Source organism: Ambystoma mexicanum, chromosome 5q (genome assembly GCF_040938575.1).
Source record: "Ambystoma mexicanum isolate Mex_15411 chromosome 5q, UKY_AmexF1_1, whole genome shotgun sequence".
Lineage (NCBI taxonomy): Eukaryota > Metazoa > Chordata > Amphibia > Caudata > Ambystomatidae > Ambystoma > Ambystoma mexicanum.
Genome location: NC_090933.1, coordinates 388549899 through 388569802, shown reverse-complemented (window position 1 = coordinate 388569802; position 19904 = coordinate 388549899). Strand labels below are relative to the sequence as shown.

The window sequence follows — 19904 nt, the reverse complement described above, 5'->3', positions numbered from 1 at the left end:
CACCTCATTAAACCACAACTCCATGAAACCTGACAGAATGCATTGAAAAATCCATGATTCAACATACAGCCTGTAAACTACTAGTGAGGAACGAAACGTATTGAAACGTTCCAAAGACCAACAAAAACAGCTTCAAAATACACCCTTCCCTCGCGTTTTGGTAAATGCAAGTTCTGGTGGATTCCCATTTTGTATTGGGTTTCAATGCTTTGTTACTTCGAATCCTGATATATTTAACAACTCTTCTCCCACAAGGCAGGATTAAAATGTACTGCCGTTTACAGGCTTTTTCACTGATGAAATCTTCAATGCATTTTTTAGCTTTTCTGAGTGTTTTGGAGCTTGTATTTACCATCTGTTAATCCATTCAACACATGTGCATACTCCCTTGTAGTTTTCCAGCTGGATCTTCAATGCATTTTGAGCGTGTATGTGTTTTTCAGAGCTAGTTTGTCCCTCTCTACTCCTATGCGTATAAAGGCTAGTGTTTCACTGATGACTCTTTGAATGCATTTTGAGCACTAGGTCCTGCTCTGGAGCTGCTTTTTTCCCCCCACTGAATCTTTCAATACATTTTGATCCTACCTTGAGTTTAGAGGCTGGATCTTGAATGATGTCATTTTCAAAGCATTTTGAGCATTTATGTTTGTTTTGGAGCTAGGTTTTCCTCGTTTCCTCGAACTGGTTTTTACTTCCGTTGAAACTGAATCCATTTTGATCCTGCTTTTCAACAAAAGAAACAACCTGGATGGGCTGAGAAAAACGCTGCCCTCCACTACTGAACGGCCCCAGGCTTGCTGGCTGCCACATAGGACAAGTGGATTTGGAGGAACATGCCCTTGCTTGTGATACAGCTGTGGTGGGGGGGGGGAAGTTTAGCATGATTGGGCAAGTTTCAAATAGTCACGGGTAATGTGTATGCCTGCCCTGTTCCTAGTCCGGAGGAAGCGCTTGAACGACAACGTGATTCTATAAGACACGCAAAGTGGTTTTAGCCAAATGCAATGTAGCATCAGGTTTTGCCACAGGTCACCTAACGGGTAGCACAATCAACATATTACAATGAAAGGATTACATGGGGTGCATGTGGAGAAGGGGTTCAGGCACGTTTTCAGGTGCATTATGGGAGTTGTAGTTCGCGCTCAAGGGAGAGGCGCGCACTGACTTTTGCAGAGGACAAGAGGTTCAGCGGGCCTGAATTGAATGGAATGGGTATGGTCATGCTGGGGGGCTGCCAGTTAATTATATATGCAGTATAATAACAGAAATTAATGGAAGGAGAATGATGGGTGAGCCAAGGGTGGTAGGTCTGCGGGTAGTAGGATGGTATCTCCTATTGTGACAATGGACGTAATTCCATAATAATCAGGTGTTAGGAGTTCTTGAAGGGTTCCGGTGTCCTCAAGTTTCAGTGTTTGAGTGAAGGAGGGTTTCAGTTACCAGCAAGGAAGGAGTGTTGTGTCGTAGTCAAAGTACAGGAGGTGAATATATGAGGAAGGAGTTTTAGTTTGTCATAGGGATGGGGGGGGTCGTCAATTGGTAGGGCGTGTAGGCATTTTTCATTTCTTTAGGACAAATGGCCACATGCGTGCAGGAGTGGGCAAATGCCTTTATCCACGAAGAGCATAAATGGTTCCTTTGCACACAATGAGCAGCCAGTGGAATATGGGGGTGGAGGGGTTGGGGTCACGGGCCATAAAATTGCTCTGGGAAGCAGTCTCTGTGCCGCGCATTTCTGTGTTATACGCCCCTGTGGGATCGTATGTGGGCGATGTGCAGGGTTGCTTCAAAATATATATATTGAGCTTAAATTGGGTACAGTTATGCCAAAAAGTCCCCATGTAACCACAGAGGTTTGGGCACCGAAACCACAATACATAAATAAAACATAAAAAAGCAAAGTTCCAAGGTGTCCCCTGTCCCCCCCAGTTTTTATGGGTCTCCTATGCCCCTGAATGTAATATCTGAACAAGACCAAATACACATAGTTACAGGATTGGATACTCAGTGTTAGTTATTACTTTCAACAATTAAAATATAGATCTGGATTCATTTATTGCTGAATCAATGGTTGTAGAAGAGTATAATTTTTTCACTTTTGCTATATTGACTGCATAATGTCGGCGCACAGTTTTTAAGGCAATCAAATTTTCTTCCGATTGGGAGGAGCGCCATCTGCGTTCCAAAAGCCTACGACTTGTTCTCTGAGAGTCAAGTGCCTCTGTACACCATGGAGCCGAAGGTTTGTCCCCAACTGATTTGACCTGTAAAGGGGCAATAGTGTCAATTGGACAGTTTTGTGAAATTTAGTACATGCATCGTTTACTGAGCAATTCCTCATGTCCAATTCCTCTACTTTAGGAAGAACCATGGACAATGTATCTTTGTTTATTCCTTTTAAATGACGTTTTCGTCTGTTTACTCTTTTTCTCCTGACCTTGGAAAATGGACCGTTGAGCTGGTAGCAATCCATCATCGGATCAATCAATGGACACTGGTTCAACGTCAATCGTCACCTAACCTGGGCTAATTATCCAATCTAAAATATGACCTTTGATGCAAGTGGGAGAATATGAATTTTCTCTCAAATGCATTGGTTAAAAACATTTAATTAATGTATGAAAAAATGAGCAAGATTAATTTACCCAAGGAATAGTCAAACCGCCGACAAAAGAAGGAAGATGAAGAACATATGCATATATTAGTCATGAAATCCATCAATTCATGTATAAAAGCATTGTTTGCTCCAGGAGGGTGATACATCATATAGAAGAGGCATGTGTGAACATTGTCAGAGCAATACATTCAAAAGAAGACATGTTCTCGGCTAATATGTGGGTACATTTGAAGCCATTTTCAATATTATTGCTACCTCCTCCCACCCTCTTTTGTCGTAGTGCAATGTGAGTCAATGTCCGTCCAATGCGAGTGCCAAATCCTGCCCGTCACCGTGAGGTGCAGACCCGCCTACTAGTTGAAACATTTTGAAAAGTGGGATGGCCATGAGGTGGGAATGGATGAAGATGTTACCATGGAGCGACTAGGCATCTGGGTTCACGCCCATGCAAATTGCAAAACTGCACGCTGGGAGGGCGTGACTTGGGGACAGAAAAAGAATGTGACCTAGGAAAGAAGTGCCATGGAGTAAATGAATGGGTTATCTGCAATGCGTCGGTTCAGGAGTGGGACAGTGAATGGGGAACTAAGTGGGAGGCACTAGAAGATAGAGTACCAGTGGCGTGAGCGGAGGTGACAAAGTAGGAAGAGATCAATCTTGGGGCATGAGGAGCAAAGTCCTGCTGCTGAGAAGGGTTCTGGAAATGTTGTCTTTGGGCTTTGGGCGCAGAAACGTTCTGCAACAATTTCCACCATAGTGGTCTCCAAGCAATGAAGTGGTAAAAGAGTAGGCAATGATGGAAAATATATTAAAGAAAGGAGGGAGACAGTGTTTGCTCCAGGAGAGGAGGGGATGAAGCATTGTGGTGTACGGAATACGTTATCGCACAAATTAATGTAATTGCTCGGGAGCAGGTTTGATCCCCGGGTCGGCGCTTAGAGACCTCTGGGTATTAAGCACGTTGTAAATAACCAATTACAATTAGGGCTGTTGACTGCCAACTTTCTGTCCAGTGACATCAACAAAGAAACTTACCTAATGTTATCAAATTTCTCTTGGCTTTTTGATAGCTATATTATGTGTGGAAAGGATTCATATCTGTATTGTTGACATTTGAAGTGACCCCGACAACTGGAAACATCTGGTACTCAGCCGAATTCTCGTCCAGATTAATTGAAACACCCTGCACGTGAAAGCAGCTCCCAGCCTAACCATTCTGAATCGTGTCCTTGACTCATTGACATTAGGAAGTTGCTTGGGATACTGTGTTAGCTCTTAACCTTCCGGTAATGAGGGCAAACCCATGCGAAACATTATGTGTGAGACAAGCAATTTTCAATTCCAGCCGTGCGTCTATTCAAATGAAAGGCTGAGCAGCTCTCCACTCCGAAAGGAGTTCCTCCTTCTCCAGCCCCCTCATCATTCTCACTCGTGTCCTTTAATCCAATGGGAAAGGGTCAATGATGTTTGATTCTAACCTGGAATGAAAGCTATTTCAAAGGCTTACGTTGACTTTTCCTATTGTGTCCATTATCCTAATGTTGTCTGTTTTGGGTCTGAATGGTCCCATTTTTTAGAATCAAGGATATTGGAAGTATACAGACTTTCCCCGCACTTCAATCTAGGTTCGGGCTATTTTCGAGCCCCTTCCGTGCAGTATGTGACTCTTAGACGGAACACACTTGTTTTTTTTTAATGAGTATAACAGAACCAGTAAATGTGGTGGTATTGGCACCCATTCTACTGAGGATACTCATTAGGAGTATTTACCTAGGGTGGGATGTGGTAAATACCTCCTGAAAATCAGCATTCATTTCCCATAACTTTACTTCCGCCCAAAACATTTAGGTGACATAATTCTGTTGCCCCTGCTTGTTATGTTATGTTATGTTAACTGCATTTATCGAGCACACGTACACCCAAGGGCATCTTGGCACTAAGGAGGAGGTGAGGGGTGAGATCCAGGCTGCTGTTATTAAAAAAGCAGAGTCTTCAATTTCCGCCGGAAGGTCAAGTGATCAGTGATCTCCCGTAAGGGCAGAGGTAGGTTGTTCCAAGCTTTGGTGGCTGCAACCGAAAAAGGCACGCCCCCCTTTACCGGCTAGCCTAAAGTGAGGGACCACCACCCGAAGAGTGGCTAGTGAGCGGAGGGCATGAGTAGGCAGGTAGCAGGAGAACTTTGTTGGCAGATATTCCGCTCTAACCCCATGGAATGCTCTATGCACTATGCACATGGACTTAAACATGATCTGATGAGCGACGGGGAGCCAGTGCAGTTGCCTCAACAGAGGGGTCATATGAGCACCAAACGAAGGGCGAAGAATGGATCTGGCCGCGGCATTTTGAAGTAGTTGCAGATAGCCAGGTTGGGCCAGATAGAGTGAATTGCAGTAGTCAAGAACACTCAGGACCAAGGCCGCAACCACCGGGGCCTGATTAGCTGTAGGAATGAAAGGAAGTACCTTCCGGAGAATCCGAAGTTTGAAGTGGCCGGATTTACATACTGCACTGACCTGTTCGTCCATGGTCAGTGTAGTGGATATTCCCACACCGAGGTTCCGCACAGACGAAACTGTTCCCATAATGGACAGAAAGTTGCAGGGACCCACAGCAGGGGTGAGCCTGTCAGCAATGGTGATTCTCACATATTCGCCCCCTTGCTACCTGGCAATGCACAGCACGCAGAAGGGCCATTATTGATCCATCTGTGCATTTTGTCTCCATGGGACAGGAGCAGGATGAACCGCTGCTGTGCCATATGCATCTGCACACCCCCAAATTCGGGTTGATGAGCGGTGCTCATAAATAAATAACATGGGTATTTCCGAAATACTTGTTCTGGGGACTCAGAACAACCTCATTGTTGGCGCTATTGCCAGTAAACTCATAACCAATGCGGAACCTAACAAATCCCATGGAAAGGATTATGAGTTTGGTGGTAAAACAGGTAACACCACTCGGTCCGATGGAATAACCGTAGAACTATGAGTGTTGGTAGGGTGGCGCAAATCCCCATTTTTGGAGTCCATAGGACTCCATGGGGAATTTTGTTGAATTTACTTTGATCGGTAAAATGGCATGGTAAATACCAGGAATTCTGCAGTGCGGTAAATGTGGCAGTAATGCTCTTACCACCAAAAATGTATGGGAATGCTATGATGATGAGTGGAATTTTCACTTTGACTGGAGTGGAAGGACATAGACAATCAAAAGAACGAAAATGATCCAACAAGACAAAAGCCAAGATCTGCCTGAGGCTCTGCAGAAAGCGCCTGTTATAAGCAAGAACCTCTGAACGCCTGGGTTGTGTGTGCAGTCTCACTCCACTGCTTGAATTCCAGGGGTGGACAAAGCTTCTAGAAATCTGTGTCCCCACTTTCTGGTGTCATTGCAACCACAATATGAGGTACAGCTTTCATGTAATGTCCTGCAGTGGTTTGTACTTTTCACCCTCAGAGGACTAGACCACAGATTGCAGAATATGCATGCAATGTAACAGTACAGTATAACATGTCATTAAGTTTAACAAATAATGTTCCTGTAACTCTCTGGCCAAACGTCAGTCTACCAAATATTTAGGAAATGTAATGTACTAGATAGCATATAATGCTTATTTAATATGTATCTACTATTAAAACACTGTCTAACTCGATTTAACCTACATGACACCCTCCAGGTGTTTTGGTTTACACCTCCCATGATGCCTCATCATTAACTGGGCTGGCTGGAGCAGATGGGAGTTTTAGACCAAAATATCTGGAGCGTAACAGTTTAGCTATACCTGGCCTTCACTAATCGCAGAGCCCTTGAATGCAATCAGGTGTTCTAAGGATAGATAGTCGCAAAAAGACACAGTGATATTAGTTGTCTGAGTCCCACGCCAACTAATGTTCACATTCCAGCAATCTCTTATTCACTATTAGTACCCAGCAAGGGTCAATGAGCTTGTAAAGAGCGAGCTCAATGGCCCTCGCAGGGCATTACCTGCCCAAAAAGTCTCTGGCGACTGCCGCGTCCGGATTTTGATTTTCCCTGATCCCCTGCAGCCATTTGTTTTGCTTTTTCCCTCAAGTCGAGAAACGGTTGGAGTGAAAAATTGCTATTAGAACCCCGGTACAACGTGCCATGGTACTAATAGCAATATAACCCTTGGGGGGGGAGGGGATTACCATTATGGAAATGCCTCCGGGGCTACGTTAAAGCCCTCGCTTCGGTCGGTCTTCTAACTATGGCCCCGGGGGCATTAGCCTACCAGTAATGCCTCCCCTACTGGGGTTATAGTGCCTAAACATGTCAAACGACAGCAGAATGAAATATGACATAACAGAATTATTAATCTCTGCCAAAAATTGTAAATTCTTGCAAACCATAATGCATAGCATCATGTAATGGCCTTCTCCTGCAAAACCATGTAGTGTTTACCATGTAGCTTCAGACCACAATCAGCTGAACCCCCAGATAACCTAATGTGCTTTGAGGCAATAAAGGCAGCAAGGCGCTATACAAAATGTCACATGACCTAACACTTAAAGTATACCACAATCATGACACAATATGAGCCTTATTCCCATCTGTTTGCAGTGAACCAAATGAGGAGATGCCCATGGGAATCTCGAATTTGCACATTTGACCTTATACCAGATTCAAAAAGTCTTAAACCAGAGCCATTGTGGAGAAGCCTGGAGCTTCTCTGAGAGTCCCCTGAGCGAGGGTTTCGAATTGCATTTGCACCGGAGCATCTCTCAACGATGCTCCAGCCATCTCCAGATTTGCTCCAGTATTAGATTTTGTGAATCGGTTCAGTGGAAGCAGGTGCAGATCTATGATGGTTACTGGCATCTCTCGATCTGCCTCAGTGCAAATCTTTGTGAATCAGGCCCTATTGGTTCACTAAAAACTTGCTAAAAAGCATGGGTCTAGGCAGATACAACCACATCACCCCGGCCCTCATCGACCTTCACAGACTCCCACTGGATGCACAAATCACCTTCATGTCTTGCTACATATACTTGATGTCACCCAGCTACCGCGTGGAGAAACTCAGCAACTCTGGCAGACAGTTCACCACCAGAAGCCAGGACACGTACAGACTTGAAATCTGCCACTGCTAAAAGGAAAGGACCAGAAAACAAACCTATGTCTATGCCCAAACACTATGGAACCTCCTCCCCATCAGCATCAGACTCGCCCCCACAATCCTACAGTTCAGAAAAGTACTCAAGACCCACCTCTTCAAGGAGTCCCTCTGGAACACCAAGGCCATCATGTTGCCCCTGCACCACCTGGCTCACTATATATGCTGTCTGCCCCTCTCCGCCCCGCCACCCTGTACAGCTGTACCCCTCCTCTGTATCCTACTCCCATGCTGTATATCGGTTCTGTTAACTCTGAAAAGCGCTCCATTATGCATCTCTACTGTTGTATACCTCTGTTAAGTACTCTGTTGTGTATCTGTATTGTTGGATACCTCTGGAAAGTGCTCAGTTGCTTTTCAAAGCTAGGTCTGCGCTCAATAAATACAATAATAATAATAGAATAATAACAATAATAATAATAAATAATAATACAATGATAACTCTTCATTAAGGAAGGTTCTCAAATTTCTCTATGCAGGCAGCAGGAATTGCCATAACTTGCACAGGTTAAGAAGGACCCCATAACTAAGTTGAATCACAATGCCCCCACCTTTTCCCTGCTTTCGGGACTGCAGGTCATTAAAACATATTTCTAAACTGCGATTTCAGCTGCACAGATAGCAGAAGAGCAACCTTTTGCTTCTTCAAAAAACACAACATTCAATTCAGAACATTTCATAAGATAGTTTGGTAGCTCTGTCTAATTTTAGGCTTTTTACTGATACAGTTATTCTTTGTCTGACCCATAAATCCAGAATTCTTCTCCGAAATAATCAGATTTTACAACCAAAAAAAGATTGTACAGAAAAAATGTTAAATATAAGCACTGTCCAAATATATGCTTCCTAATATTGTCAATTTCTAACCTTGCTCGGCTGTGGAATTTAGTCACCGGCAGCCTTCTACCCTTCCTTTGAGTGTCCGGCAAGCAATATAAGTGTTGATGGAGAGCAGGACAGCCATCCTAGCTTGCTTTTACTGAATCAAAAGCTACATGATTGACCAAAGTAACAGAATAAACAATCTGCTCACCTTGCAATATTGTGAAATTCCTGATGAGCTGACCATGCTTTGAATCCACCATCTTCATTTCCTCCATTATCATTGATAAATTAGCCACTTCATTGTCTAGTCGTGACCGCATCACATCCTGCTGCATCCTGAGTGAAGTGGAGTCCAAACGCACGCTGGTCAGTGAGTTGTTCAGAAATATCAGATCGTCGCTGTGTCGGCTCACGCTCTCAGTGCAAGTTGTCCTGACGTCGTTGAGGTTGCTCGTCAGCGTCCTTAGGTGGTGGGCTGTGTAGCTGATGTTGCTGATGATGTTGACGATATCAGTCTCAAAGTGCTGAAAACGCTCCTCCAGATCGTTAAACTTGGCCGCAGTTCTGTTTTCGTAATTTCTGTGATATTCCTGCAGCTCCTTGAGGTTCTGCTCATTGTTCTGTGCAATTACGGTGATGTTTTCCATCTGCCCGCCAAGGGAAGTCAGCTGAGTGGTCACCTCCTCAAGGGTCTCGTTGTTGGTCTTGGCCAAAACAGAGTTATTGGCTGCCAGAGCCTGTAGGTTTTGTACCTTTTCCTTGAGCCAATCCGTGTCCTTTAGAGTTTGAAGGACAGACTGCTGCAAACCCTGGAAGTCATTCTTGATTCTCTGGACGGCTAGGCTGGTGTCATCCACAGACCTCTGCAGTGTGCCTATGAGGTTCCTCTGCTGCGTTTGTGTGAGATTTAGGATATTTAGGTTCATGAGAAGTCCATTGTTCGACTGCACTTGCGTTTGTAAATTTGTCTGCAGACTGGCGGTGTCTTGCTGGAGGCCGTTGACGTACCCAGTGTACGTCTGCAAGGTCTGGTTCATGTCTTTGATCACATAGGAGTTACTCTCTAGGGAGGTCTTGATTTGGCTCTGCTTGGTGTCCAGTGCGTTCTCAGCCTCCTGCAGCTTCTCCAGGGCATCTTTGTTTCTGGTGGTCTTCTCTGTGATCTCACGCAGCTGCTGCCGGAGGGCAAGGATCTCTGACCTGAAACTGGAGAGCTCTGTGCTGGTACTCACGCTTTTAATTCCAGCTTGATCATCTGTGCAGTGCAGAAAGGTAAAGGAAGGTTACAGGTGCAACTGACAAATTAACAACAAAACGATTTAAATGTCAGAACTAGATGAAAAGGGACAGTGCAGCACATGTTAGGTTCCCACACTGTAAGCAGCTTAAAATCCATATTTCTGCAATGTCTTGACAGATAAAAATGCATATGGCGTTGGACTGCTGTATGGCCAACACATTCTAGCATGAAATGGTGGGTCATTTTTATAATCCCTAACGAATTTGCATAGGGCAGGAGTGTACTTGGGGTTGTATACTAATTGGCCTTTTCATAATTGACCTCTGGAGAATTGACCTAATTTAGAAGGTCAATTAGGACACATATGCGGTGGGAAACCCTCCCCGCAGCCACCCACCCAATCCAAACCCCCTCGCAACCCCCCGCCCAATCCCCTTATATTATTTATAATCCAAAACCAACCCAATACATATATAAAATAACTAAAATAATATAAAGGTCAATTGTGCAGAAGGTCAATTAGGACCACTGTAACTAGGTCAATTGTGCAAAAGGTCAATTGTAAAAGGTCAATTTGGGTAATACCCTACTTGCTCCTCTTACAGGCAACACATCTCACAGAGGACTCAATGCGTTCTTTTTTTTAATTCATGGTATACAGACGGTATTTCAGATTGCTCTACTAATAAGACTCGAGGAGTCTGCATACTTTGGCAGAAGCCTCTGAATGACCAAGTGGGCCATGTCGTAAAGGATTCGGAGTTGTCTCTGCATGTTCTGGCAGCGTGCATGGGACAAATGGCATGCATTTATTTGGGGGCTATTCGAGACACTGCTTGAACAGGATCGGGGCAAGTAAGCACATTTTGGGAGGAGACTTTCATTTGGGGTTTGTCACAAGAGTAGGTAAGAAAGTAGTAGGCGCTGGATCTGTCAATGGAGGAGGTGAAATGCCCTGCGGGATTGTGTTCAATCCCAGGCGTTGAATGATATGTGGAGGAGTCATCACCCAGGTGAACAGGAGTACACATTCAGCGAGTATACACTCTTCTTCTTAGTGTATGATTGTGAAGTGAATATGTGAGCACTGGAGAGTTGGCAATTTCAGAACATGCTGTGATGCACCTGAAGCTATTATAATTATGATTGGTTATTTATATACCGAAGAGGTTTCTAAGCGTGGACCTGGGATTCGAACTTGTGTTGCTCTGCATCCGTTTGCTTCCAGACGAGCGCGTTGCCACTGAGCTATACTACCCGTGCAAGACTTACTGGATTGGGCTGTGAATACAAAGAAGAGGTGCCTGACTTCTTATATTTCCGTGGAGGATCGGTATTCTGAGGAGGTGGAGATTATTAGTCTACTCTTTCTTCAGAATGATGACTCTGCTCCGGTAAAGGTAACCAGGGACTCTTTTGGAGCAACTTTGAGGGGCGTGGTCATAACTTGAAACACCTTCTTGAATAAGGTGAGGGTTCCACAAATAAAGGATGCAGTTAATGATCAGAAGGAGGCTGAGAAGTCCTTTGTCTCTATTTGCGCCACAGAGGGTATGCCCATACCGGCTCACATCAAATCTGAAGTGAATCCCTTATTTGAGAGGCCGGCAAAAGAAGCCACTCATTCCACTTGTGAGTTCCTCTGCAATCAGGGCTGACAGATTAAAGGAGAGAAAAATGACTGAAATGTATAAGGGCGTCAGGGAAAGGCTGAAAGGTGTGCTTACACATCTGACTTACTTCCATGGTTGTTATCTGGATTTTTATTGCAGATGATTAATTTGAAGTTGAAAAACCGGAGTCATTGTTTCAGAGCTTTGAGTTTCCCAGCCTGGTAATAGTGAAGAGAGTAGGCAGCAAGGCCCTGTTTTTGCACAGCAAGTTATGTTTAGCCATACAGTGAATTCATTCTTTTGGAAAATCGCCGGCTTAGATGGGCTTACCATTGATTTCTATAAGAATTCTGAAGGTACACTGGCCTATGAATGTTGGGACCTTTTTAACTTTTTTATTTGGAAGGGCAAGTTGTGTGACTTGGGGAAGGAAGCTCTGTTTGTGTTGATCGCCAAGCCAATCCCTGATCCCATAGAATGCAGGAACTATAGACCCATTTCCCTTTTGAATGTTGATGTGAAAAGAATGGCAAATGCCTTTGCTGGAAGGTTGAGCAGCTGCATGTGGACTCGTGTTCGACCCTCCCTATAAGGGTTTGTGAAGGGTAAGTTTGGTGTGGATAAAGTCTGGACAATACTCAATGTGTTGCACCGGTCGAGAGATACCCAAGTCCCGAAGGCAGCTAATTTCATAGTGGTGGAAAAAAACTTTGATGACGTGGGGCCTACCTAAGATTTGTTTTACAGATGTTTGAGTTTAATGATTCCTTTATTAGGATGCTCAAGACACTTTACAATAGGGCCTCAGCTATGATCTTATCAAGTGGCATCACCTCAGACTTCTTGAAATTGAAGGTGAAATCCAAGAAGGGTTGCCCACTTTCACCATTACTTTATCCTTTAGCAATATAACCCCTAGCGGTGGCAGTGAGGCAAGGGGAGGAAATTGCACGTGTGACAGTAGGGGAAGACGCTCATGGGACATTATTGTATGCTGACGACATGGCGGTTTTCCTATCGAAGCCTACTATCTCAGGACCCCAACACTTGTCCGCTATGGGAAGTTTTAGTGGGTGTTCTGGATAAAGGGTCAACTGAGGTAAATTGGAAGTCACACCACTATTTGTGAATTTCCATAGCGTGCATTTGGGAATTTTCTGAGTCAGGTCGTCAGTATACATATTGTGAGAGATCACAGGAAACTGGAATCGCGCAACTTTAAGAGGCTGGTCTTTGACTTGGATAAGGCCTTTTTTCATTGGGAAAAATGTAACCTTTTAATCTGTGGAAAGGCAAAAGCAAGTACAATGTGTATTTTACCTTAAATCCTTTATCCCCTACACATGCTGCCAGTATCTATACACAACAGGGACTTTGAAGCCTTGTTAACATTGATTCAATATTTTCTCTTCGGAGGGGGCAAGAAACGATGGGTTGCTTGGCATGTGATGACCAGGGATGTATCAAGGGGCGGTTTCGGCCTTAGCCGACTGCTTCGCCATGTTTTACAGCATGATGCCTTTGGGGCTGTGCCTCGATTGGAGTTGGAAAAGCAGACAACGAGGCTGGACAATGTTTATTCATTGTCCTCTGAGGGCACGAGGACACTGGCAAAGGGAAGTACTCCTCAAGTATACATAGATTATGTTCAAAAACACTTATTACAAATGAGACTTATATGGAAAGGCAGCCCTCGGGGGTGATCCAGCCCTTGAAATAAATAACCAAAGTGTGAACTGGCGAATGTGGATGGTGGTAGGCACTGGGAGGGTGGAGGATGTTTGCAATTGTGATTCACCAATATCGTTTGAGCTGCTTTGTGATGCATTTCCTCTCCCTGAATCTGAGAGTCTTAGGGTGGCAAGTCTAAGGGACTCTACTTAAGGCAAGAAGGGCAATGCAATCGTGTGCCCTTGCTAAAGAGCTGGTAATGGGTTATTCTCTCAGACATACTTAAATTCTACTCAGGATGATCTGGCTAAGGTCAGCCAAGCTTGAGTAAGTTTCCTAGGTATGGAGCTGCCAGATGATCAGTGGACAGAGGATTTATGCACGGGGATGTGTAGAGCAGCGGAACTTCCGTTGAGGGTCATTCATCAGGAAATAGTCCACTGTTTGTATTGGTCACCTGCCAGACAGTGATCCCTATGGCTTATGGATTCTGACAGGTGCCGGTGCTGTGTCTGGCATAGTGCTGCCCTGGGCCACAACTTGTGCGACTACATGTGAGTGGGAGGCTACTAGCAAAAGACTCTGGAAAGGATAGACTCAGCCATGGGAGGGCAGGTTAGACGCTCACCAAAGATATCAGTGATCTTAATATTGTGGAGAGGGCTGGCAAAGGCACCGGACTGGAATGTGGATATATAGGTTTCTCTAGGTCACCAACCAACAGATTTTGAAGGAGTAGAAATTATACAACAGATTGGAGATTTGGGCCACATGCGAAAGCAGGCAAAATCTGTGGAAACAAAGCCTGAGAGGCCAGATGGCCACGAGCAGTATCACAAGATCTGGAGGTGTTTTACAGAGCTATACCCTTGAAATCTGGACTTGATTGCGGAGTCATTCTTTTGTCGTTTCTCCAGTATTGTTGTGTGTGTTTGTCACGTGTGGTCCTTTGTCACATGTCAGTGTGTTTGACTCCCTTTTGTGACTTTCATATTGGTTTAAGCAAACTGTTTCCTTTGACCTACTTCTGATTGTTTTGGCTACCTTGCACAATGCTGTTCTTGAGAAATCAATAAGCTTTCTATAAAATAAATGATCATGATGTGATGTGAGTAAACATTACCAAGCTTCTTCAGGTCTGTCTCCACTTCAGAAAGCTTCTCTGAGTAACCTCGGTGGGACGTTTCCATGTCGCCTGTTACTCCATCCATTTTTTCCACCACTGGAACGAGAAACAAAGATGCTACACTGTGAGACAAGCATTGCGCTGGGCTAAAGAGCACTGTCACAGACTAAAATGGTACACACAAGTTACAATTCAGACAAATAGTCATTTTTATTACCTTGAAAAGGTACACCAAGAGCTGAGAACCTTTGCGGATCCCACGCCTGGGGACGTAAGCTCTAGCCAATCGCAGTTTAGTATCCTAGGGGTGGTTAGCAACGGGCATGAACCAATGGCAAGACCCTCACACTATAACATTGTTATAGATAGCGATTTGGGGATGGACCAGGCCAGCCATCTGACATGCGAGGGCCAGTAGACTAATATGTATAGTGTCCACTAAAGGTGGTCTATTACTCACTACCCAATCCAGTGGTCCCATAGGTTTTCTGGAGAAGGGCCCAGGTTGTAGTGTCACTCTGACGTCATTCAGGTACAAAACTAGCTGCAGGTACTTCTAGAAGACATGGATTTTCCCATTGTTTACCTTGTCCCACCACCCTCTTTTCTTCCGTTGTCCTTCCTCTCTCACCACTTTCTATTTTTGTAGTCATGGATTCTTCCTATTATATAGGGACCAGCAGCAGAAGGCCTTCAGCTTATTCTGAAATAGTGGCAAGCCTTGGTCATGAATCCACCTTGATGGTTTGAGATGCTCTTAACCTCTGGACAGAGGGTAGGTGCCGATGCTGAAGCATGAATGGAGAAGCGAGCGAGAGAGGCCGGATGAAAGCTGTGGGTCTCAGACATCATGGCACAGCTGTAAAGGCTCTCTGGCTGCTGAGGAACCTGGTGAAGGAAGGATTTGCTATCTGGCTCCTTATGCCCATAACTGGGTATCCCCAATTTACCCATGGTAGCCTTGCCCGTCTTATTTCTAAACATTTAGAGTCAATGATTGTCTAACGACATCTGTCCTCCCCCTTATATAATAGCCTTGTGCTTGGCCTGCTACAGAAATGCGAGAACAGGTGACTTTAAGAAGCCCTTGTGCCCAGTCTTGGCCCGATTGCCACTCCCAGACTTTTCAGAAGACCTGGAAAGGTGCCCAGAACTCTCTTACTGAGGACAGGTCCCAACGGTCAAACATTGCTTCCAACCAGTCATTGGCTCTCCTTGTCCATCTATCTTTGCGGTTGTAGTTGGACTTGATGCCGCCGGACCATGCCCTTTCACCATGCTTCACTGTTCCCCAGCTGACCTGCACCAGGGTTAGCTTCCCTTGTCTCTCACCATTTTTTGTGGAATGAACAATGTGTGATTTCCGAAAACATTCTACAGATTTTGAAGAACGGGTTATGCAGAGATTTTCAATGAATTCGTCATACTGTTTGTACCAAAAATACATGCAGTTCTACCCTAGTGTAGATTAACATTAATCAATTTTCACTGAAAAGCACATCTGCATGATATTGCGTAACGTTCTTGAATTTAACATTCCTCAATGAAGGTGCCACAAATTCAATACAGCACACCAAGTCTAGAGAGCAAGAGAATTGTGTTTCCGTGCAGAGGGGACCTGGCCTAGCAGTTTGGGCTGGGCTGCTCCCATTGGTGGCAGTACCTGACTGATTTGCATATGGCTGGACCCCTTTTGCAATGGTGTAGAGGGGCTAACAAACGGTGGTGTGAAAGGTTGCCAAGAGCAACTCCAGTGGTACAGATTTATTCAAAACCTTCCACCCATCACTTTTGTGGTTATAGTTTGTCTCACTATGTGAGAGAGGGTATTCCCAGGCGTGGATCCCTTGCTCCCTGCGCCATAGGGAACCAAGCTGCACCTCACTGATGAGGCCCAACAAGGCCGAAACATGTCTGGGGTTGCTTGTGTTTCCGTGAACGGGGTACCTGGCCTAGCAGTTTGGGCTGCTCCTGTTGGTGGCAGAACCTGACTGATTTGCACATGGCCCTTTTTGCAATGGCGCAGACGGGCTAAAAAAAACGGTGGTCTGGAAGATTGCCTGGAGCAGTACCTGTGGTTCAGATTTATTCCAAACCTTCCAACCATTACATTTTTGGATATACATTGTTGCTCAGAGGCGTATATGTAGCCAAGGAACAATTTGCACTTGTTTTGGGATTTCAGATATGATCACATGCTGATATTGGGTTGGCAGAATGTCCTCCATACGGACACATTGTTTTAATTGTATTTTATGTATTCACCTAAGAATTTTTCTGCATCATGGCTCTGGAATTGCCCCATATCTGAACGGCGTGGGCTTTTATTTTTCAATTATTTACGTGGGGCTCCAAGCATATGCCTGGTCTGTTCAAATCGCACCAATATGCTACATTTCATCTACTCCTTTGCCTTGAGATACCGCAGCATGCCATTCGGACAGCCCCAGTAAACTTAACTAGGACATCAGTGTACCACAGGGTCCTGAGCCATAGGCCTCAAAGCAAGGCAAAGCTCCTGAACATGCTGTCCTATACTCAGGATAGCTGGGTGGCCCCGATGACACTCTCAATTGAGTGCAGGCTCTAATTTTAAGTCCCCTACTGAGTCTACTGCTCTCCCAGCAGTTTGCTCGTTCTCCCAGTTTCCTTTTGGACTTGTATTGTAAAGATAGGACTCCTCTCCAACCAATGCGAGTTCTTGTGGCATACAACTGCACATACCACCCTTTCTCAAACTTCAGGCAAGTACTGGAGTCATTTTAATTGTATTTAAATGTATATTTTAAACCGGTCAAGTGGCACAGCGAGTAAAGTGCTCACTTTGACATCCGTGCAGAGCCTGCTAACGCAGGTTCGGCAGGGCCAATCTCAGCCTTTCATCCTTCCGAGGTCGATAAATGAGCACCACACACCGTGGGTAATAATGAGCAGCGCTCAGATACCTGAGGGTTCGTAGCGCTATATAAATGCCAAATTATTATTATTATTATTATTATTATTATTTCCTCAGGTTAATAGGGGTAACAAGATCAACTGTAAAGGGACACATACCATGACAATGTATGTTTAAAATGACAAAGCACACCTCGTGGGATAACTCTTTTGCTGCTGCTCCCATGCTAGATTAACCGTTAAAAACACAGCATCCTCTCCCTCTTTCAAGATATCTATGCCTTTTCTCTAGTTGCACTGCTACCAGCACCTGACAACAGAGCTCTCGCCCAATGGGAGAGGGAGAAACAGGGAGAGAAACAGAGGTTGAGAGAGAAGGAGAGAGAATAGAAAGAGGTCATAGGGGGAGGCGGACCTGAAAATAAGTATTCCTATATGAAATGAGAAAGGGGCAAATAGCACCAACAAGGTTTCCTGGATGCTGTTCATAAAATCAAAGTGCATTGTGGCAATATAAGAATGACACAAAACGTATACTTGACATCTGTGATAAAGGGTTTGTATACTTGAATCGTTAAATGCATAATGCATACTGGGCTTAATTTTTCACAAAACACACGCCCTAACATGAACATTTTTGTAACCATAAAGCACATATGCTCATTTGGACAGGCCCGAGATTTGAATTTCTGGATCAAATGGCTGCAACATCGGTCACTCCATTGGGATCTAAGGGGATGATGATTCTTTTCTTCAAAACAGAAGCCATGTAGAATGTTAGGACAGGCCTTAGCTCAGCATAACATACCAAAGCACAGCGTCCCCCAACAGTGCATAACTTAGCATAACGAAGTAAAGTAGCCTAACACGACCTAACAGCATATTAGGGTGTCACGACTGAACATACAATAATATAATGGATTATTATTACATCACATGAAAATGAGAAATCAGAGAAGGCGTTGTGGGCAACAGGAAGGCGCACAACACAAGCTTCCAGCATGCAAAGTCCTTTACCCGAAAAAGCCAGAAAATGATGAAAGTCACCCATAGGGCACAAGGGGTCCAGTTGGCAAAAGTGCTGTACGACCCCTGTTAAAATGGATCTGGGGTACTACATCCGGGTTTCATCTCATTTCTTTTGCAGCACTTTTTTTTATGGGTGGCAAGCGCCACATTCCCCCTTCCTGCCACCCATTCTTCTCCCAACCCCGCAGTACCCTAAAAATCAAAAGTGTATGTTCCCTTATCCCACCTGCTAAAAAATGCCATGAAGAATACAGCAAAACGGCCAATCACCCAAGATGCAGAAACGGCTGCGACAAGGTGGACCGCTTCAGGTAAACTACCCACAGAAAGGACTGGGGACAGGTAAACTACCCACAGAAAGAACTGGGAACAGGTAAGCTACCCACAGAAAGAACTGGGAACAGGTAAGCTACCCACAGAAAGGACTGGGGACAGGTAAGCTACCCACAGAAAGAACTGGGAACAGGTAAGCTACCCACAGAAAGGACTGGGGACAGGTAAACTACCCACAGAAAGAACTGGGAACAGGTAAACTACCCACAGAAAGAACTGGGGACAGGTAAACTACCCACAGAAAGGACTGGGAACAGGTTAACTACCCACAGAAAGGGCTGGGGACAGGTAAACTACCCACAGAAAGGACTGTGGACAGGAAAACTACCCACAGAAAGGATTGGGAACAGGTAAACTACCCACAGAAAAGACTGGGGACAGGAAAACTACCCACAGAAAGGACTGGGAACAGGTAAGCTACCCACAGAAAGGACTGGGGACAGGTAAACTACCCACAGAAAGAACTGGGAACAGGTAAGCTACCCACAGAAAGAACTGGGAACAGGTAAGCTACCCACAGAAAGGACTGGGGACAGGTAAGCTACCCACAGAAAGAACTGGGAACAGGTAAGCTACCCACAGAAAGGACTGGGGACAGGTAAACTACCCACAGAAAGAACTGGGAACAGGTAAACTACCCACAGAAAGAACTGGGGACAGGTAAACTACCCACAGAAAGGACTGGGAACAGGTTAACTACCCACAGAAAGAACTGGGAACAGGTAAACTACCCACAGAAAGGACTGGGAACAGGTTAACTACCCACAGAAAGGGCTGGGAACAGGTAAGCTACCCACAGAAAGGACTGGGAACAGGTAAGCTACCCACAGAAAGGACTGGGAACAGGTAAACTACCCACAGAAAGGACTGGGGACAGGAAAACTACCCACAGAAAGGACTGGGAACAGGTAAACTACCCACAGAAAGGGCTGGGCTGGGAACAGGTAAACTACCCACAGAAAGGACTGGGGACAGGAAAACTACCCACAAAAAGGACTGGGAACAGGTATACTACAACACAGAAAGGGCTGGGCTGGGAACAGGTAAACTACCCACAGAAAGGGCTGGGCTGGGAACAGGTAAACTACCCACAGAAAGGGCTGGGAACGCCTACACCTGGCTGCCTGGGGGGAAGGACCATCTGCTGTGGAGCTCATTCTGCAGTGGAAGTCTCCCTTGTAAGGCCTGCATGCTGTGTATAGGACCGCTCCATCTGGCAACATATACCATTCCCAAACCAACTCTTTTCAATAGGGAATAGATCCTGAAGCTGTGGACTAAGACGCAGAGAGGACATTCCAGCCAGATCACCCTCTGTGAGAGCGTCTGGAATGGCCTTCACACACCCCGGCTCCTGCCAGACATTATTCTGGCCACCGACCTGCAAGCATTACTGTGCATTCGGATAATCCCGGCCATGG

General features: G+C 45.1%; 1 protein-coding gene across 1 annotated transcript in view; it reads right to left on the bottom strand.

The window, feature by feature from the left end:
- COLEC12 (collectin subfamily member 12) overlaps positions 1-19904 on the bottom strand; it is a 418681-nt gene that overhangs the window by 64689 nt on the left and 334088 nt on the right. Inside the window, exons 4-5 of the mRNA XM_069620876.1 lie at positions 14224-14322; positions 8785-9831 (exon numbers count right to left, since the gene is read on the bottom strand). Of these exons, the coding sequence (XP_069476977.1) occupies positions 8785-9831; positions 14224-14322 (1146 nt within the window). The remainder of the gene's footprint in view (positions 1-8784; positions 9832-14223; positions 14323-19904) is intronic.